Genomic DNA, 22,369 nt, shown 5'->3' with positions numbered 1-22,369 from the left:
TAAAGGCTGATAACAGAGAGTAATAGATTGTATCCCCCTGTACAGTCTCCTCTCCCCGGGGTGTAAAGGCTGATAACAGAGAGTAATAGATTGTATCCCCCTGTACAGTCTCCTCTCCCCGGGGTGTAAAGGCTGATAACAGAGAGTAATAGATTGTATCCCCCCTGTACAGTCTCCTCTCCCCGGGATGTAATGGCTGATAACAGAGAGTAATAGAGTGTATCCCCCTGTACAGTCTCCTCTCCCCGGGATGTAATGGCTGATAACAGAGAGTAATAGATTGTATCCCCCCTGTACAGTCTCCTCTCCCCGGGGTGTAATGGCTGATAACAGAGAGTAATAGATTGTATCCCCCCTGTACAGTCTCCTCTCCCCGGGGTGTAAAGGCTGATAACAGAGAGTAATAGATTGTATCCCCCTGTACAGTCTCCTCTCCCCGGGATGTAATGGCTGATAACAGAGAGTAATAGATTGTATCCCCCTGTACAGTCTCCTCTCCCCGGGGTGTAATGGCTGATAACAGAGAGTAATAGATTGTCACCCATGCGCCGCCATTGTTACCTTTGCAGATGCAGGTGATGAGGATCAGGAGGATGATGAGGGTTGTCATCTTGGAGGATTTCTTGATCTTTCTCCTTCACCTTTATCTCAGTTCTGCAGAAATTCTCGGTAGAAGGAAGCGGACCCTTCCTGTGTTATTATTATTATTAGCTTGTGGCTCCTCCTCCTGCCCCGCGCACATCTATCCGGAATCGCGTCCCGCTACAATGTAATCCTCAAAAATACACTTCATCCCATAAAAAACAATCCTGCAGGAATATGCGAGACCGCTGACAAGTATCCGTCGTCTTGTATTATTTACATACAATGTAACATCATGTGATCAAAGCTGAAGCCTTTGAAATGCATCCAAAACCGTGACGCATCATGTGACCGCGCCCCTACTCAACCTACCACAAACCTCACTTCACTACACATATTACTCCACTCCAGCTGATCCTGGTCTGCACTTTACCACCCAGTGATGCTCCACCCCCAGCACCAGCCAATCAGAGACAGGCATCCTAATTAATGAGGCAATTAGTAATTTATATAAAGCAGAATCAGCACAAAGGAGAAGGAAAGATGGTGAAAAGGAGAAGACAGAAGACGGTGAGTATGTGCTATATACCCCAGAGCTGCACTCACTATTCTGCTGCTGGTGCAGTCACTGTGTACATACATGACATTACTTATCCTGTACTGATCCTGAGTTACATCCTGTATTATACCCCAGAGCTGCACTCACTATTCTGCTGCTGGTGCAGTCACTGTGTACATACATGACATTACTTATCCTGTACTGATCCTGAGTTACATCCTGTATTATACCCCAGAGCTGCACTCACTATTCTGCTGCTGGTGCAGTCACTGTGTACATACATGACATTACTTATCCTGTACTGATCCTGAGTTACATCCTGTATTATACCCCAGAGCTGCACTCACTATTCTGCTGCTGGTGCAGTCACTGTGTACATACATGACATTACTTATCCTGTACTGATTCTGAGTTACATCCTGTATTATACCCCAGAGCTGCACTCACTATTCTGCTGCTGGTGCAGTCACTGTACATACATGACATTACTTATCCTGTACTGATCATGAGTTACATCCTGTATTATACTCCAGAGCTGCACTCACTATTCTGCTGCTGGTGTAGTCACTGTGTACATACATGACATTACTTATCCTGTACTGATCCTGAGTTACATCCTGTATTATACTCCAGAGCTGCACTCACTATTCTGCTGCTGGTGCAGTCACTGTGTACATACATGACATTACTTATCCTGTACTGATCCTGAGTTACATCCTGTATTATACCCCAGAGCTGCACTCACTATTCTGCTGCTGCTGGTGCAGTCACTGTGTACATACATGACATTACTTATCCTGTACTGATCCTGAGTTACATCCTGTATTATACTCCAGAGCTGCACTCACTATTCTGCTGCTGGTGCAGTCACTGTGTACATACATGACATTACTTATCCTGTACTGATCCTGAGTTACATCCTGTATTATACCCCAGAGCTGCACTCACTATTCTGCTGCTGGTGCAGTCACTGTGTACATACATGACATTACTTATCCTGTACTGATCCTGAGTTACATCCTGTATTATATCCCAGAGCTGCACTCACTATTCTGCTGCTGGTGCAGTCACTGTACATACATGACATTACTTATCCTGTACTGATCCTGAGTTACATCCTGTATTATACCCCAGAGCTGCACTCACTATTCTGCTGCTGGTGTAGTCACTGTGTACATACATGACATTACTTATCCTGTACTGATCCTGAGTTACATCCTGTATTATACTCCAGAGCTGCACTCACTATTCTGCTGCTGGTGCAGTCACTGTGTACATACATGACATTACTTATCCTGTACTGATCCTGAGTTACATCCTGTATTATACCCCAGAGCTGCACTCACTATTCTGCTGCTGCTGGTGCAGTCACTGTGTACATACATGACATTACTTATCCTGTACTGATCCTGAGTTACATCCTGTATTATACTCCAGAGCTGCACTCACTATTCTGCTGCTGGTGCAGTCACTGTGTACATACATGACATTACTTATCCTGTACTGATCCTGAGTTACATCCTGTATTATACCCCAGAGCTGCACTCACTATTCTGCTGCTGGTGCAGTCACTGTGTACATACATGACATTACTTATCCTGTACTGATCCTGAGTTACATCCTGTATTATACCCCAGAGCTGCACTCACTATTCTGCTGCTGGTGCAGTCACTGTGTACATACATGACATTACTTATCCTGTACTGATTCTGAGTTACATCCTGTATTATACCCCAGAGCTGCACTCACTATTCTGCTGCTGGTGCAGTCACTGTACATACATGACATTACTTATCCTGTACTGATCATGAGTTACATCCTGTATTATACTCCAGAGCTGCACTCACTATTCTGCTGCTGGTGCAGTCACTGTGTACATACATGACATTACTTATCCTGTACTGATCCTGAGTTACATCCTGTATTATACTCCAGAGCTGCACTCACTATTCTGCTGCTGGTGTAGTCACTGTGTACATACATGACATTACTTATCCTGTACTGATCCTGAGTTACATCCTGTATTATACTCCAGAGCTGCACTCACTATTCTGCTGCTGGTGCAGTCACTGTGTACATACATGACATTACTTATCCTGTACTGATCCTGAGTTACATCCTGTATTATACCCCAGAGCTGCACTCACTATTCTGCTGCTGCTGGTGCAGTCACTGTGTACATACATGACATTACTTATCCTGTACTGATCCTGAGTTACATCCTGTATTATACTCCAGAGCTGCACTCACTATTCTGCTGCTGGTGCAGTCACTGTGTACATACATGACATTACTTATCCTGTACTGATCCTGAGTTACATCCTGTATTATACCCCAGAGCTGCACTCACTATTCTGCTGCTGGTGCAGTCACTGTGTACATACATGACATTACTTATCCTGTACTGATCCTGAGTTACATCCTGTATTATATCCCAGAGCTGCACTCACTATTCTGCTGCTGGTGCAGTCACTGTACATACATGACATTACTTATCCTGTACTGATCCTGAGTTACATCCTGTATTATACCCCAGAGCTGCACTCACTATTCTGCTGCTGGTGTAGTCACTGTGTACATACATGACATTACTTATCCTGTACTGATCCTGAGTTACATCCTGTATTATACTCCAGAGCTGCACTCACTATTCTGCTGCTGGTGCAGTCACTGTGTACATACATGACATTACTTATCCTGTACTGATCCTGAGTTACATCCTGTATTATACCCCAGAGCTGCACTCACTATTCTGCTGCTGCTGGTGCAGTCACTGTGTACATACATGACATTACTTATCCTGTACTGATCCTGAGTTACATCCTGTATTATACTCCAGAGCTGCACTCACTATTCTGCTGCTGGTGCAGTCACTGTGTACATACATGACATTACTTATCCTGTACTGATCCTGAGTTACATCCTGTATTATACCCCAGAGCTGCACTCACTATTCTGCTGCTGGTGCAGTCACTGTGTACATACATGACATTACTTATCCTGTACTGATCCTGAGTTACATCCTGTATTATACACCAGAGCTGCACTCACTATTCTGCTGCTGGTGCAGTCACTGTACATACATGACATTATTTATCCTGTACTGATCCTGAGTTACATCCTGTATTATACTCCAGAGCTGCACTCACTATTCTGCTGCTGGTGCAGTCACTGTGTACATACATGACATTACTTATCCTGTACTGATCCTGAGTTACATCCTGTATTATACACCAGAGCTGCACTCACTATTCTGCTGCTGGTGCAGTCACTGTACATACATGACATTATTTATCCTGTACTGATCCTGAGTTACATCCTGTATTATACTCCAGAGCTGCACTCACTATTCTGCTGCTGGTGCAGTCACTGTGTACATACATGACATTACTTATCCTGTACTGATCCTGAGTTACATCCTGTATTATACTCCAGAGCTGCACTCACTATTCTGCTGCTGGTGCAGTCACTGTGTACATACATGACATTACTTATCCTGTACTGATCCTGAGTTACATCCTGTATTATACACCAGAGCTGCACTCACTATTCTGCTGCTGGTGCAGTCACTGTGTACATACATGACATTACTTATCCTGTACTGATCCTGAGTTACATCCTGTATTATACTCCAGAGCTGCACTCACTATTCTGCTGCTGGTGCAGTCACTGTGTACATACATGACATTACTTATCCTGTACTGATCCTGAGTTACATCCTGTATTATACTCCAGAGCTGCACTCACTATTCTGCTGCAGGTGCAATCACTGTGTACATACATAACATTACTTATCATGTACTGATCCTGAGTTACATCCTGTATTATACTCCAGAGCTGCACTCACTATTCTGCTGCTGGTGCAGTCACAGTGTACATACATGATGTTACTTATCCTGTACTGATCCTGAGTTACATCCTGTATTATACTCCAGAGCTGCACTCACTATTCTGCTGCTGGTGCAGTCACTGTGTACATACATGACATTACTTATCCTGTACTGATCCTGAGTTACATCCTGTATTATACTCCAGAGCTGCACTCACTATTCTGCTGCAGGTACAGTCACTGTGTACATACATGACATTACTTATCCTGTACTGATCCTGAGTTACAGCCTGTATTATACTCCAGAGCTGCACTCACTATTCTGCTGCTGGTGCAGTCACTGTGTACATAAATGACATTACTTATCCTGTACTGATCCTGAGTTACATCCTGTATTATACCCCAGAGCTGCACTCACTATTCTGCTGCTGGTGCAGTCACTGTGTACATACATGACATTACTTATCCTGTACTGATCCTGAGTTACATCCTGTATTATACTCCAGAGCTGCACTCACTATTCTGCTGCTGGTGCAGTCACTGTGTACATACATGACATTACTTATCCTGTACTGATCCTGAGTTACATCCTGTATTATACCCCAGAGCTGCACTCACTATTCTGCTGCTGCTGCAGTCACTGCGTACATACATGACATTACTTATCCTGTACTGATCCTGAGTTACATCCTGTATTATACTCCAAAGCTGCACTCACTATTCTGCTGCTGGTGCAGTCACTGTGTACATACATGACATTACTTATCCTGTACTGATCCTGAGTTACATCCTGTATTATACCCCAGAGCTGCACTCACTATTCTGCTGCTGGTGCAGTCACTGTGTACATACATGACATTACTTACAGATCCACAGAAAACCCGTTGAGCAGTCGGCTGTGGCGGGGGATGTGCTGGTGGATAATGCTGTGGACCTTCTGGTGGAGGTGCAGGATCCTGAGCGGTCGGACGCCTGCAGTGACACACGGGCCTCTCCTCCTCCTCCTCCCAGGTACGAGGCGGTAGGTAAATGCAGATCACTGATGATAATGAACAGGGGGTGGAAGTCACTCACAACAGGGGGATCTCCGGGTTAAAGGGTAACTCCCCTCATACTACATGTAATGGGTGACCCAGCCGCCATCTATCCTGTTTGTCTCCCCTGTGCGGCTCAGGAATCAGGATATTTACCGGGTCCGAGAAACTCCGATCCTGCAGAATTCACTCCTCAGATGCTGTGGTTCCTAAAACCCAAGGCATCTGGGGGGTAGTGGAGGTAATGGGCGCCCTCTGCAGGGCTCTAATGTCATTACATGGCTGCTGAGCGGATACGGGGGGTCTGTATTCTACAATATCACAAAAAATAAAAAAATATTGAACATAAAAACCGTCACAAAACTTCTGTTACCTGGAAATTAAATTACTTTCCCCTCCCAGGAAGGGTCAACACAGCGATTAATGTGATGTTTAACCCCAAAAGGAACAGCAATGCAGCACCTGCCCCCTCCCGCAAAACACAAGCCCCCATTAGTAATGGAAACTGAATGGCAGCTCATATCCCTGATCTGTGCCTGAGGCGCAGTGACTAGAAACACTGCACATTATCAGAGCTGAGGGGTTGTTACAGTGTCCCTGCTCTGAGTAGTGCGAGGTATAACATGCCCCCTATTACTGCCCCCATTAACCCTTCCTCTCCCTCCTCCCCATAGTCCGCTATCTCTTCCACGCTGCTTCCTGTGCTCAAAGACTACAAATCCCGGCATGCTTTGTACCGCATAGGGGCGTGGTCAGAGGCGCGCAGCCTATCCTGTCCTTGTACTGATGGATTCCACGTGACTGACAGCGGGCTCAGCCAATCAGCGAGTAGTACGCGGGAATAGGCAGAATAAGACGCAATGGCGGATGTTTGTGGGGACAGGGTGAGTGTTGTGTACAGAAGGACAACCATGGGGGCAGCTCTGAGCCTGAGCTCTGTATCACCGGCTGTGTGTGGCCCTCAGCTCCCGGGGCCCCTGGTGTCAGTCCTTCCTGTGTGTGGGATCTGAGGGCTGCTGGGACTTGTAGTTTCAGTCTGTAGCTGTATATACGGACTGCAGACGCTTCTGTATACGGACTGCAGGAGCTGTTATGGTCCGTGTTCTCTGTAGTTCTGGTTATTTTTGGAAATCTTGTAACTTTGGGACTTTTGACTAAAACTTCACTGATGTTGCGACATTTTTTTTACCCTTCGCTCTTTACAATGAAGTCGGGGGACTCGGCGGATGTGAAGTCACTGCCATCATGCCACGGCTCAGTGGTTAGCACTACAGCCTTGCAGCACGGGGGCTCAGTGGGTAGCACTACAGCATTGCAGCGCTGGGGACCTGGCCTCAAGTCTCAGGGTCAACGTCTGCATAGAGTTTGTACGTCTCTGTGTTTGTGTGGGTTTTACTCCGGGTCCTCCGGTTTCCTCCCACACTCCATAACATACTGGCAGGTGATTAGATTGTGAGCCCCATTGGGGACAGGGACTGATGTAACAAACTCTGTGCAGCGCTGCGGAATCTGTGTGCGCTATATAAAGGATTATTATTATTATTACTTTGTTCTGCAGAGCGATGACAGCAGTGACAGTGACGTGGTGGTGGTGAATCCACAAAGGCCCAAACGTCGCCGGATCCTCCAGGGCACCGCACCCATCATGGCCTCAGTCTACTCCAACAAGGTAGGAAAGACATGGAGGGTACAATGAAGCCGGGAGACCCCACGGAGGAGTCCTGTGGGAGGGGCAGAGTGTCTAGTACAGGGGAGTCCTGGGGGACAGGGGCTGTGCGTGTAGTACAGGGGAGTCCTAGGGGAGGGGACAGGGGCTGTGTGTCTAGTACAGGGGAGTCCTGGGGGAGGGGATGGGGGCTGTGCGTCTAGTATGGGGGAGGGGAACGGGGGCTGTGCGTCTTGGACGGGCGAGTCCCGGGGGAGGGGAACGGGGGCTGTGCGTCTTGGACGGGCGAGTCCCGGGGGAGGGGAACGGGGGCTGTGCGTCTTGGACGGGCGAGTCCCGGGGGAGGGGAACGGGGGCTGTGCGTCTTGGACGGGCGAGTCCCGGGGGAGGGGAACGGGGGCTGTGCGTCTTGGACGGGCGAGTCCCGGGGGAGGGGAACGGGGGCTGTGCGTCTAGGACGGGGGAGGGGACGGGGGCTGTGTGTCCAGGACGGGGGAGGGGACGGGGGCTGTGTGCTTGGGCTGCGTTCACACTTCTGTATCGTCCGTGCAGGTGAATAGTTCCCTAAAGCTGATGCCCGATAACCTCAGTGCTTTGGCCCAGATGGAGAAGGAGCTACAGAAGAAGCAGGGCTATGAAGGTGAGACCACCCGGGGGGTGGGGTAGGTGAGACCACCCGGGGGGGTGGGGTAGGTGAGACCACCCGGGGGGGTGGGGTAGGTGAGACCACCCTGGTGACAGGAGGGGGTAGGTGAGACCACCCTGGTGACAGGAGGGGGTAGGTGAGACCACCCTGGTGACAGGAGGGGGTAGGTGAGACCACCCTGGTGACAGGAGGGGGTAGGTGAGACCACCCTGGTGACAGGAGGGGGTAGGTGAGACCACCCTGGTGACAGGAGGGGGTAGGTGAGACCACCCTGGTGACAGGAGGGGGTAGGTGAGACCACCCTGGTGACAGGAGGGGGTAGGTGAGACCACCCTGGTGACAGGAGGGGGTAGGTGAGACCACCCTGGTGACAGGAGGGGGTAGGTGAGACCACCCTGGTGACAGGAGGGGGTAGGTGAGACCACCCTGGTGACAGGAGGGGGTAGGTGAGACCACCCTGGTGACAGGAGGGGGTAGGTGAGACCACCCTGGTGACAGGAGGGGGTAGGTGAGACCACCCTGGTGACAGGAGGGGGTAGGTGAGACCACCCTGGTGACAGGAGGGGGTAGGTGAGACCACCCTGGTGACAGGAGGGGGTAGGTGAGACCACCCTGGTGACAGGAGGGGGTAGGTGAGACCACCCTGGTGACAGGAGGGGGTAGGTGAGACCACCCTGGTGACAGGAGGGGGTAGGTGAGACCACCCTGGTGACAGGAGGGGGTAGGTGAGACCACCCTGGTGACAGGAGGGGGTAGGGAGTCGTTTCCCCGGAAGCTTCCACACATGAGTCCGGTCACTTTGTGTCTCGTCAGACCTGGAGAGTGAAGCCCCCGTGGAGCCTCCGCCTGTACAACCCGCGGTTCCCACGTACGACCTCTCCGACTCTGAAGATGTAGAGAACAATAGGAACGCCCCATGTGAAAGGTAACAGGCCCCTCCCCCTGCCCAAAACTGCCCCTCCCCCTCTACCTGGCCCTGACGCACCTGACTCCATTTTACAGATTACGAGACTCTTCTCCGTCTCCGCCGCCCTCCCCAAACACTCCGGTGAGGAAAAGAAGAGGAGGAGTGAATCGGAAAATCCGGTGAGTCCTCAGCCTGACCCTGCTGTGCCTGAGCTCTGTGCAGGACCCTGCGTGTAACGTGCACACGTCTTCTCTTACCAGGGCGATGGAAGCGCGTCTACAGGACCTGGGCACCTTCCTGTCTCCATCACATAACTCTGCAAACGATGACAACGACCTGATAGTGCTGGGGAGCAGCCCACCACCAGAGGTCACCATCAAAGTGCGGCGCAGGGGGAAAATCTTCAGGATAAACATCCGACCGGTGAGATGATTGTGCTGTAATGGGATGAGAGGGAACCTGTCACCAGATATTGCCCCACTGAACTATCTGCCCCCCTCATTTAACTATTTTTAAAAAATGCTCTCATTGTTATGACAATAATCAGAGAAGAGTCATGTTTACCTGAGACGAGTCAGGTTTAGATGCTGCAGGGAGAGTGTCATTTGATGCCCCTTTCTTCTCTTGCATTGCACCTAGAAACATGGTGTCATATTAAAGATAAGAATCTCATCTTTCAGATTACATCAGGATCGTGGTTAGAGAAACGGGTAGTTTTTATTTCTCAGCTATATCTTTGGCTGTTGTCTGCCTGTGTCTGAAGATCACAGAACTACAAATTTAGTGACATGAAAGATAAGATTCTTATCGTTAATATGACACCAGCACCATGTTTCTAGGTGCTATAGAGCTAAAGATAGAGATGTGTAAAGTGACTCTCCACTTGCAGCCTCCTAAACTTAACTCATCTTAAATCTGACTCTTTTCTGCTCAATGTCACAGGATTTTGGAGGAGACTTTAATAGGTAAAAAGTGAGAATTCTAGAAAGGACGGGTTCCCTTCCTCTGCTGGCCCTGTGTCAGGAGGTGCAGCAATCCTTCTTGTAGGGTTAGGTTGTGGAGCATGTGACTATGTGGGGGGCGGCAGGGGAGTCATTACCGGCTCTTCCTAACTCGTCTTGTGTCTTCAGACGGACTCCCTGCAGAGGTTGGTGGAGTCTGTGGCCTCCCGGCTGGAGGTGGCCTCCTCTCAGGTCTTACTGCTGCGCGGAGACGAGGAGCTCGACACCAAGGAGACGCCACAATCCCTGAACCTCACGGTGGCCGACATCATCGGTGAGTCAGAGGAGGAGGCAGGAGCCGGGTGGTGGTGGTGGAGGTCTCTGTAGTGTGTATAGGGGTCTATAAAGCCCCTCGCTGCTCTATACTAACCATTATATCCACCAATCACGACACAGAATCCTTTCTCATTCCACTTCTCCTTTATTCACAAACGTCCAATCAGTAGAAAGCGATTACATATCCGCGTGTGGGCTGTGGGGCCCCTGCGGGGAGGGCCGCGTGTGGGCTGTGGGGCCCCTGCGGGGAGGGCCGCGTGTGGGCTGTGGGGCCCCTGCGGGGTCCCTTTTCTATTTTTTGTATTGGTACTACTTGTATTGGTACAGATCTGTATCCTCATGTCTGACCCTTGACCTCTCAGCCTTGTGCGGTGGAGGTCAGGGTGCGCGGCGAGGAGATGGTGCGTTACTTGTGGACGCTTGATGATTGTACATGATGCTCTGTGATGTCCTGCACTCTCTGTTGTGCTGCAGTGTTGGAGATTATTGATGACTCCGGGGTCTCACCTGCTCTCGTCTCCTCCTTCCAGACTGTGTCGTCCACTCCGCCCCCAGGAATGTGGGATCCGGGGATCATTCCGATGGGAAGGTCTGTCTGAAGGTCCAGGGCAAGGACAAGCAGTCACACCTCAGCATCAGCATCGGGACGGTAAGAGATGTATAGAGGGTAATTATAGGGGAGGGGGCAGTTATGTTTCCTTTATTACCAGATTTTACCCCAACAAACAGTATGAGGATGAGGGGGTGACACAAGAGCTTACAGTCTATGAGGATGAGGGGGTGACACAAGAGCTTACAGTCTATGAGGATGAGGGGGTGACCCAAGAGCTTACAGTCTATGAGGATGAGGGGGTGACACAAGAGCTTACAGTCTATGAGGATGAGGGGGTGACACAAGAGCTTACAGTCTATGAGGATGAGGGGGTGACACAAGAGCTTACAGTCTATGAGGATGAGGGGAGGACACAAGAGCTTACAGTCTGAGGATGAGGGGGTGACACAAGAGCTTACAGTCTATGAGGATGAGGAGGGACACAAGAGCTTACAGTCTATGAGGATGAGGGGGTGACACAAGAGCTTACAGTCTATGAGGATGAGGGGGTGACACAAGAGCTTACAGTCTATGAGGATGAGGGGGAGGACACAAGAGCTTACAGTCTATGAGGATGAGGGGGTGACACAAGAGCTTACAGTCTATGAGGATGAGGGGGGACACAAGAGCTTACAGTCTATGAGGATGAGGGGGAGGACACAAGAGCTTACAGTCTATGAGGATGAGGGGGTGACACAAGAGCTTACAGTCTATGAGGATGAGGGGGTGACACAAGAGCTTACAGTCTATGAGGATGAGGGGGTGACACAAGAGCTTACAGTCTATGAGGATGAGGGGGTGACACAAGAGCTTACAGTCTATGAGGATGAGGGGGGACACAAGAGCTTACAGTCTATGAGGATGAGGGGGTGACACAAGAGCTTACAGTCTATGAGGATGAGGGGGTGACACAAGAGCTTACAGTCTATGAGGATGAGGAGGTGACACAAGAGCTTACAGTCTATGAGGATGAGGGGGTGACACAAGAGCTTACAGTCTATGAGGATGAGGGGGGGACACAAGAGCTTACAGTCTATGAGGATGAGGGGGTGACACAAGAGCTTACAGTCTATGAGGATGAGGGGTGACACAAGAGCTTACAGTCTATGAGGATGAGGGGGTGACACAAGAGCTTAGTCTATGAGGATGAGGAGGTGACACAAGAGCTTACAGTCTATGAGGATGAGGGGGTGACACAAGAGCTTACAGTCTATGAAGATGAGTAGGTGACACAAGAGCTTACAGTCTATGAGGATGAGGGGGTGACACAAGAGCTTACAGTCTATGAGGATGAGGGGGTGACACAAGAGCTTACAGTCTATGAGGATGAGGGGGGACACAAGAGCTTACAGTCTATGAGGATGAGAGGGGAGACACTTGAGCTTACAGTCTATGAGGATGAGGAGGAGACACAAGAGCTTACAGTCTATGAGGATGAGGAGGTGACACAAGAGCTTACAGTCTATGAGGCTGAGGGGGGGGACACAAGAGCTTACAGTCTATGAGGATGAGGGGGTGACACAAGAGCTTACAGTCTATGAGGATGAGGGGGACACAAGAGCTTACAGTCTATGAGGATGAGGGGGGGACACAAGAGCTTACAGTCTATGAGGATGAGGGGGGCAGAAGAGCTTACAGTCTATGAGGATGAGGGGGTGACACAAGAGCTTACAGTCTATGAGGATGAGGGGGTGACACAAGAGCTTACAGTCTATGAGGATGAGGGGGTGACACAAGAGCTTACAGTCTATGAGGATGAGGGGGAGGACACAAGAGCTTACAGTCTATGCGGATGAGGAGGGACACAAGAGCTTACAGTCTATGCGGATGAGGGAGGACACAAGAGCTTACAGTCTATGAGGATGAGGGGGTGACACATGAGCTTACAGTCTATGAGGATGAGGGGGTGACACAAGAGCTTACAGTCTGAGGATGAGGGGAGTGACAAGAGCTTACAGTCTATGAGGATGAGGGGGTGACACAAGATCTTACAGTCTATGAGGATGAGGGAGGGGACACAGGAGCTTACAGTCTGAGGATGAGGGAGGGGACACAGGAGCTTACAGTCTATGAGGATGAGGGGGTGACACAAGAGCTTACAGTCTATGAGGATGAGGGGGTGACACAAGAGCTTACAGTCTATGAGGATGAGGGGGTGACACAAGAGCTTACAGTCTATGAGGATGAGGGGGTGACACAAGAGCTTACAGTCTATGAGGATGAGGGGGTGACACAAGAGCTTACAGTCTATGTGGATGAGGGGGTGACACAAGAGCTTACAGTCTATGTGGATGAGGGGGTGACACAAGAGCTTACAGTCTATGAGGATGAGGGGGTGACACAAGAGCTTACAGTCTATGAGGATGAGGGGGTGACACAAGAGCTTACAGTCTATGAGGATGAGGGGGTGACACATGAGCTTACAGTCTATGAGGATGAGGGGGTGACACAAGATCTTACAGTCTATGAGGATGAGGGAGGGGACACAAGAGCTTACAGTCTATGAGGATGAGGGGGTGACACAAGAGCTTACAGTCTATGAGGATGAGGGGGTGACACAAGAGCTTACAGTCTATGAGGATGAGGGGGTGACACGAGATTACAGTCTATGAGGATGAGGGGTGACACAAGAGCTTACAGTCTGACAGGGGTGGCGGACCTATGGCACGGGTGCCAGAGGCGGCACTCTGAGCCCTTTCTGTGGGCACCCAGGCCATCACCCCAGAATGAAGTTCACCAGATACAACTCAAAGAATCTGCCTGCAGAACCTTCCTACAATGATAGATGAATTTTCCCTCCTCCTTTTAACTGTGTTGGTGTACTTGGGAGGCTGAAGGATTGAAAGTTGTCAATGAACAAGGAGAAATACATTACTTCTTAAATTGCTGTGTTGCACTTTGCAATAAATAAGTGGCTTTTGGTTGAAGTTTGGGCACTCAGGCTCTAAAAGGTTTGCCATCACTGGTCTATGAGGATGAGGGGAGACACAAGAGCTTACAGTCTATGAGGATGAGGGGAGACACAAGAGCTTACAGTCTGAGGATGAGGGGAGACACAAGAGCTTACAGTCTATGAGGATGAGGGGGTGACACAAGAGCTTACAGTCTATGAGGATGAGGGGGTGACACAAGTGCTTACAGTCTATGCGGATGAGGGGGTGACACAAGAGCTTACAGTCTATGAGGATGAGGGGGTGACACAAGAGCTTACAGTCTATGAGGATGAGGGGGTGACACAGGAGCTTACAGTCTATGAGGATGAGGGGGGACACAAGAGCTTACAGTCTATGAGGATGAGGGAGGAGACAAGAGCTTACAGTCTATGAGGATGAGGGGGTGACACAAGAGCTTACAGTCTATGAGGATGAGGGAGGAGACAAGAGCTTACAGTCTATGAGGATGAGGGGGTGACACAAGAGCTTACAGCCTATGAGGATGAGGGGGTGACACAAGAGCTTACAGTCTATGAGGATGAGGGGGGACACAAGAGCTTACAGTCTATGAGGATGAGGGGGTGACACAAGAGCTTACAGTCTATGCGGATGAGGGGGGACACAAGAGCTTACAGTCTATGCGGATGAGGAGGGACACAAGAGCTTACAATCTATGAGGATGAGGGAGTGACAAGAGCTTACAGTCTATGAGGATGAGGGGGTGACACAAGAGCTTACAGTCTATGAGGATGAGGGGGGTGACACAAGAGCTTACAGTCTATGAGGATGAGGGGAGTGACAAGAGCTTACAGTCTGAGGATGAGGGGGTGACACAAGAGCTTACAGTCTATGCGGATGAGGGGGGACACAAGAGCTTACAGTCTATGCGGATGAGGAGGGACACAAGAGCTTACAATCTATGAGGATGAGGGAGTGACAAGAGCTTACAGTCTATGAGGATGAGGGGGTGACACAAGAGCTTACAGTCTATGAGGATGAGGGGGGTGACACAAGAGCTTACAGTCTATGAGGATGAGGGGAGTGACAAGAGCTTACAGTCTGAGGATGAGGGGGAGTGACAAGAGCTTACAGTCTGAGGATGAGGGGGTGACACAAGAGCTTACAGTCTATGAGGATGAGGGGGTGACACAAGAGCTTACAGTCTATGAGGATGAGGGGAGTGACAAGAGCTTACAGTCTATGAGGATGAGGGGAGTGACAAGAGCTTACAGTCTATGAGGATGAGGGGGTGACACAAGAGCTTACAGTCTATGAGGATGAGGGGGTGACACAAGAGCTTACAGTCTATGAGGATGAGGGGGTGACACAAGAGCTTACAGTCTATGAGGATGAGGGGGTGACACAAGAGCTTACAGTCTATGAGGATGAGGGGAGTGACAAGAGCTTACAGTCTATGTGGATGAGGGGGTGACACAAGAGCTTACAGTCTATGAGGATGAGGGGTGACACAAGAGCTTACAATCTATGAGGATGAGGGGTGACACAAGAGCTTACAGTCTGAGGATGAAGAGGAGGCACACTAGCTTGTATAATGGTCCAGCCATTCTTTATAAAGGGTTAATATAACATTTAATAGAAATGCTGCAGGTTGAACCAGCCATCAGCTGCATCTTATATACAAGGTCCAAGGTGACTGCAGAGAAGCCGGGAGCTTGGTATATTACTGGTGCCGGACAACAAACGGGAGGATGGATTAGTAAAGGGAGAGGTGACATTTCATGCAGAGATTATGAGAGCAGGTCTGAAGCTTTGGGTGTTGGGAATTAGTCTGAGAGTCCGGGGAAGGACATTCCAGAGACTTGGTGCAGCTCGGGAGAAGTCCTGGAGACGTGCATGAGGGGTTTGAACTAATGTCACTGGTAGATGGAAGAGCTCGGGAAGGGCGATAGACAGATGAGAGATAGGGAGGTGCAGCATTGTGCAGAGCTTTGTGGATGAGGGTGATTATTGTAAACTGTATTCGGAAGGAGACGGGCAGCCAGTGCAGTGATTGGCACAGATTGGAGGCATCTGTGTAGCGTTTGGTCTGATAGATGAGCCTGGCTGCTGCGTGAAGAATAGATTGTAGAGGAGAGAGTTTAGCGAGTGGAAGACGATTAGTAGGGAGTTACAGGAGTCTAGACGAGAGGGAATCAGAGCGACAATTAGTGTTTTAGAGGTTTCAGTTTTCAGAAATGGTCGGATTCTGGAGATGTTTCTGAGATGCAGCAAGAGAATGAATATACGGTGCAAAGTAGAGGTCAAAGTCCAGCACAACCCCAAGACAGCGGCCTGTGCCCCGGGGCTATAGTGATCCCACAGACAGAGATGGAGAGGTCGGGGGTGGGTCGGTTAGTGGATGGTGGAAAGACAAGTTCAGTCTTAGATTAAGTTTCAGGAAGAGAGAGGACATGATGTTAGAGACAGCAGAGAGACAGTCACTAGTGTTCTGGAGTAAGGCTGGGGTGCAGAAGTATACAGCTGGGGGTCATCAGCAGAGATCATACTGGAAACCAAATCTGCTGATGGTTTGTCCAATGGGGGCAGTATAGAGAGAGAAGAGAAGACGACCTAGGACTGACCCCTGAGGACCCCTGACACTGAGAGGAAGAGGACCTAGGACTGAGCCCTGAGGACCCCCGACACAGAGGAAGAGGACCTAGGACTGATCCCTGAGGAACCCCGACACTGAGAGGAGAGGACCTAGGACTGATCCCTGAGGACCCCCGACACAGAGGAAGAGGACCTAGGACTGATCCCTGAGGACCCCCGACACTGAGAGGAAGAGGACCTAGGACTGAGCCCTGAGGACCCCCGACACTGAGAGGAAGAGGACCTAGGACTGAGCCCTGAGGACCCCGACACGGAGAGGAAGAGGACCTAGGACTGAGCCCTGAGGACCCCCGACACTGAGAGGAAGAGGACCTAGGACTGAGCCCTGAGGACCCCGACACTGAGAGGAAGAGGACCTAGGACTGAGCCCTGAGGACCCCGACACTGAGAGGAAGAGGACCTAGGACTGAGCTCTGAGGACCCCGACACTGAGAGGAAGAGGACCTAGGACTGAGCCCTGAGGACCCCGACACTGAGAGGAGAGGACCTAGGACTGAGCCCTGAGGACCCCGACACTGAGAGGAAGAGGACCTAGGACTGAGCCCTGAGGACCCTGACACCTGAGGAAGATTAGAAGAGAAAGAACCAGAAAAGGAGACACTGAAAGTGCGGTCAGAGAGATAGGAAGAAAACCAAGAGAGTGCAGAGCCCTTCAGGCCAATGGAGCAAAGCCCCTGAGGAGGAGCTGGTGGTCCACAGTATCGAACGCTCTGAGAGATCCAGAAGAACCAGGAGAGAATAGTCACCTCTAGATTTAGCAGTGAGGAGATCATTGGAGACTCTAGTAATGGCAGTTTCAGAGGAGGAGCACACCAGTATGTCAGTGCTTGGTTTACAATCCTTCACCCGGGTGGGAGATGGCCTTTAAAGGGGAAAGTTAGATTTATTAAAGGAAACCTGTTGCCACATTTTTTCACAAATGCAGCTAGTGACAGGTTCCCATAGATCCCTATTACTTACCTTTTAGCTATAAATTGTTCCCCATCCCCATAAAATCAACTTTATCTTCCCTGGCATAAACCAGGAACCAGATCTAGCAGGAGTCGGAGGGGGCGTGTTTAGCTCGCTAAAATAGATTGGCTCTATCCCGCCATTCAACACTTCGTGTCATGTGACCAGGGTGATGTCATTAACATTTGCATAATCTGCCCCCTGTATGTATCTGATCACATGAAATTACAGCAGCCTCCATGGAGGATGGGGAGGAGCAGGAATCCTAGGAGAGTACTGTGGTTTCATGTGATCAGATACATACATGGGGCAGACTATGCAAATGTTAGTGGGTAAAGCACCTTAGATGACATCACCCTGGTCACATGACATGAAGTGCTGACTAAGGAGGCACGGGACGTGGGGAGGAGCTGCAGGACTCCGCCCAATCCGACTCACTGCTCCATATGACTATATGCCATGTAAAAGTTGAGTTATGGGATGTGAGGGGAAATTTTTTTTTTTTACTACTAAAAGGGTGTCAACTGGTGCCAGGTTCCCTTTAATATGTGATCAGTATCAGATGTGAAGGGGGGGGGGGGGGGGGGCGCTAAAGATCATCTGTTTGAGGATCCCTTTCCTGGCACAGCGCTGTACATTGTATAGTGACTGTTGTTGGTATTGCAGCCACATTTTGTGTACAGCTTAGGACTTCCTTCTCTTGTCCCTTGTGTCTTATTGCCCTTCTATCTGTGCTGTGGACTGTTGTGGGGTATATATTGATTTTGAGGGGGATCCCTCTTTTCTCTGCAGAAGGAGCCCCTCCAGTCTCTCATGGATCAGTACAAAGCCGCCATGGGCCTCTCCAAAAGTGTTTGCTTCATGTTCGAAGGGCAGAAGCTAAAAGGGAGGAGCACCCCCGAGGAGCTGGGCCTGGAGAGCGATGACATCATAGAGGCGTGGGCGTGAGCCACGTCTGTAATACACGGACCAGGGGCCGTATTCAAGATGGAGGCCGCGTGCCATGGAGAGGTCACGTTCTAAGACCGCGGTCACCTACATGTATGGGACCTACCGCACGGGGTACTGAGAACTGGATCCTCCAGCAACCACAAGTATTTGGACTTTGCTTTTAGAACCCCTAAGCCCCTGACCATGAGGACGGCTCGGGGTCACACAAGGCAGAATTACATTTTCTACATTGCGTTGTATGTAGGATTTTCATAAATGTGTAATATTTTGTAAGAAATAAAGGGCCGGGTTTGGTTCTGGTCAATGTTGGTGCAGGGCTTGGACCGTCTGTCATGTCGTCATCTGGGGGTTAACCCCTTCCCCCTGGGGCCACTTTTTTTTTTTCTTTCTATGTGCGGAGCTGTACGAGGGCTCGTTTTTTGTGTAACAAATTTCACTTGGTGACGGTGTTTAATATTCCAAACCACATTTGCACCATTTTCTCCTGGGCTCTGCTGTTATGGCGTTATGTGCGCTCTTAATGACTCCTCCCCTTTTTTATTTGGGTCAGTATGAAGACTGGAATATGAAATTTATATAGGTTTAGTAGGGTTTAATAGATTTAAACCCCTTAATGACATGTGACATATTGGTACGGTCACATGTCAGTAGAGTATGTATGTAGAGGGTTCATGGCCTTCTCCATACAAGGTGGGTGCTTGCTGCGTATTGCAGGAAACACCCCCCGGTAACACCCGTGGACACCGCCATTTTGGCTTAGATCAGTGACTATGTAAGACCTGAGGCTGTACAGTTCTTTATGATCTGTTACAATGTGCCACTAGCACATTGTAACAGATGGTTAGTAAAATCCACCATATAATGCCATACTAATGTTAAGGTAACCTAAATGGTAAAAAAAAATAATTGATAAATAAATCCCCCTTTACAGATCTAAAAATAAAGAGTAAAAATCATGAACCTGTTAGGTATCGCCGCCTCCCAAAATGTCTGATTTATCAAAATAGATTAACAGAAAATAGCGTCTAAATGGCCACCTTTTTGCAACATATAATTTTATCTTTTAACAAGTGATCAAAAGGCCGTACAGTCCTGAAAATGGTGGCAAAGCAAAGGCCTCTAGTCTCACCACTCGGGGAGTTATGGAGGAGACAGACATCCCCCCCCCCCAAAGCACCCGGGGAATTATAGAGGAGAGAGACCCCAGAGAAGGTTCACTAGCCTCCCTGTCACTACTATAACCACCATCATCACCTCATTCCTTAATTTTACCATCTCTCTCCATGGTTAAGTTCTGTTTTGTAGCAGGGCCCTGCACCCCTGATGCTGCCTCCCATCTTGCTGCAGGAGTTGCTGCCTGAGGCAAAAGGCTCAAGGCTGGGACACTCCTGCATATACCGTGATACAGGTTGATAATCGGTTCCTTACATTTCAACCTGTGAGGTGCATTGTGATGTAAAACCATGAAGAAATGGAAAGTGTATGTCTAGCCACCGATGGCGAATGACCGTTACTCTGATTTGGGCCCGCCCATTCAGAATCAGGGGTGTAAGGTCAGGAAAAACCCAGGTCCTTTTTTCCACCCTTTGAATAATGCGCTAGAGAGTCAATCCCCGATATCTTTACATAATTGTGGGAATAGAAACGAGAGTCTGTACCTGGGGTAGCGCAGCGTCTAGGTAGTTATTCCCTCGACCAGCATCAAAGTAAGGATTCAGGGTTTGCCCTGATGGAGGAGACTAGAAGCGGTAAGTGTCCCAGGTAGGTATTTAGTAGCTAGGAAAAGTAGCCCCACCTGGAGCCTAAGAATTTTAGGTCCACATTTATCAGTGGCCGTGGAGAGGGGGGGGCTCCTTTCTATTGTGCCATATTGACATTATGTGTAATTCGTTCCCCTTCTAGACTTGGACCCGTGTCGTTTACACCTATGACCTACCTATAGTTATTAGGGAATTGAGTAGTTTCAAGTCAGAGATCCAGACAGGTGGAAGGGGGATCTATGTCCTAGAGGGGACCAACGAAAGGTTTGAGAACCTCATCTATGTCATAGTTTCGGAGTGCGGCCGCGAGGTCCTTCAGGGCCATTGTAGGGGCCCTGCGCAGTAATTTGGCCTCTAACTTTGTACCATAAAACTGCTCCTTCTCATAATCCTGTTTGGCTCTTTGCCCGGTTGTTTTATTAGTCAGAGAGGGTGAGATAAGGACGTTGTGTACCCAAGTCGCAATACTTTGCTATGTGGCTCTACCTTGGCCCCAACGCTTATCATATAAAATTTTATATGGCCCCTTAGGGCAGTTTTAGCTGCTTCCTAGTGTGGTTGTGGATTATCCAACACCCCCCCCCCCCTATTAACTATTACCAACAGCAGTAAATATAACAGAACCTGTAGCCGGTCTACTAGAGGAACCGAATCTCTCCCACCACCTAGAAAGACTCTAGGACTTTCTTCTTTTGGGCAGGAGAAAGAGTATTTCGAGGGCCATATGTAGCGGACAAGGAGTCTCTGTAAATAACATATAACAAAGTGTCTGTTGACGAGGCCATCAAAGGTATAAGCCCAGGGGGTCACATTAGTCTCAGGAAGGCTTGTAAGACTAACCGAGGAGCGTGTTGGGCCGGGAACTAGGAGCTCTTCTAGATTTGTGTTCCTTGGGTGCTGAGCAATGTGAGTATTTGGTGATCTTGCAGGAGTTGGTTCTCGAAGGTGATGGGTGTTTTCGACAGTAGCTTGGAAGGAGTCCAGCAGCTTTGGGAGGTCATGGTTCCATGGGTGGTATGTACGTAGGATAGGCCAATACAAAGTGCACCTGCTGTGTATAGAGTTCTGTGTAAATTTGGGGGAATGCCTTCCTTTTCATAGTCCTGTCATACAATTAGTATTTAATGGAGTCCAGTTTAACCTTTGGTCTATTAAAGGCGCCGAGGATCTCCATTTTGTCAGAGTTTGGATCGGGACTATTGCAGTTGTTGTTGGGGTTGGGCTTGTTCAACTTTTATACAAGTTCCTCTTGGAGGACAGGATTGGGGATGCCCACTATTCTTATTTGTTGTGCCTGGAGTGATTCTCCACATCTTCTATTATTTTCACTGACCAGGTCTTGGGTTATAGTCTGTGGTAAGGCCGGGTATGTTCCAGCTCGGTTGCTCGGGCCTCCAGGCGTGTGGTGTGTTGGGAGACCTCCTGCGGAATAGCTTGCAGCTTAGTAGAGACATTGGCGTTATACATGGACAGAGAACTTTTAGTGCAGTTTCCTACATTCTTAGTGAATGTGCCCCAATGACTGAGCAGTGGGGTCTTAGAGGATGGTGCGGGGACGTTAGTGAAGAATTTGTAATGTTCTCCACATTCAGATAATCCAACGCTGCCGACATCATCTGTGAACAGGACACACAATAACCATGAGGGACAATGTGTCCTACACCCAATCTATATCTATAATAGATAAGTAGCTGGACTCGTCACGTAATCCAGGAGGTGGCAGCTCACGCTTATAGACCACATTGAAGTCTATGCGCCCAATCGCTTCTCCAGGGCCATAGAAATCTCACAGGTCAATGCAAGAGACATCTACTTTACGTATTTATGGATATTATCTTCAAGCCTTCAACATAAGGGGATGTCCGAGATTCGGTCTCTTTGTTGTACTGTAACCTGGAGGCTGGAATGGAGGTGACGCGGCCTGTAGCTGGAGGACTCCCCGGCTCTGGTGGCATCTTAATCTCGTTTTGCTTTCCATTGGATGGAATCATCAGCTACTTGCAGACAATAATTTAATGTTTTGGGGTCCAGCATCTGCAGGGTGTAATGAAATGAAAGCTCAACTGGTG

The 22,369-nt window shown here is 49.2% G+C and overlaps 1 protein-coding gene across 3 annotated transcripts; it reads left to right on the top strand.

Moving 5' to 3' along the window:
- The first annotated feature begins 1,060 nt into the window (after positions 1 to 1,060).
- Positions 1,061 to 18,854, top strand: LOC140074601 (NFATC2-interacting protein-like). Of its 3 annotated transcripts, XM_072119614.1 has the most exons (10): positions 1,061 to 1,152; positions 5,839 to 5,991; positions 7,563 to 7,673; positions 8,223 to 8,310; positions 9,130 to 9,241; positions 9,319 to 9,402; positions 9,484 to 9,646; positions 10,354 to 10,498; positions 11,031 to 11,149; positions 18,382 to 18,854. In XM_072119614.1, exons 1-10 carry the CDS (start codon positions 1,072 to 1,074, stop codon positions 18,535 to 18,537), a joined length of 1,212 nt encoding a protein of 403 aa, XP_071975715.1. In that variant the 5' UTR covers positions 1,061 to 1,071; the 3' UTR covers positions 18,538 to 18,854. The 3 variants fall into 3 exon arrangements, with proteins under 3 accessions (XP_071975715.1, XP_071975717.1, XP_071975718.1); XM_072119616.1 differs by lacking the exons at positions 1,061 to 1,152; positions 5,839 to 5,991 and adding an exon at positions 6,771 to 6,888; XM_072119617.1 differs by lacking the exons at positions 1,061 to 1,152; positions 5,839 to 5,991 and adding an exon at positions 6,955 to 7,099.
- The last annotated feature ends 3,515 nt before the right edge of the window (positions 18,855 to 22,369 follow it).

The sequence above is a fragment of the Engystomops pustulosus genome, chromosome 8, assembly GCF_040894005.1.
Source record: "Engystomops pustulosus chromosome 8, aEngPut4.maternal, whole genome shotgun sequence".
NCBI lineage: Eukaryota > Metazoa > Chordata > Amphibia > Anura > Leptodactylidae > Engystomops > Engystomops pustulosus.
The sequence above is the reverse complement of the archived record's forward strand: the minus strand, read 5'-3'. Positions and strand labels throughout refer to the sequence as shown.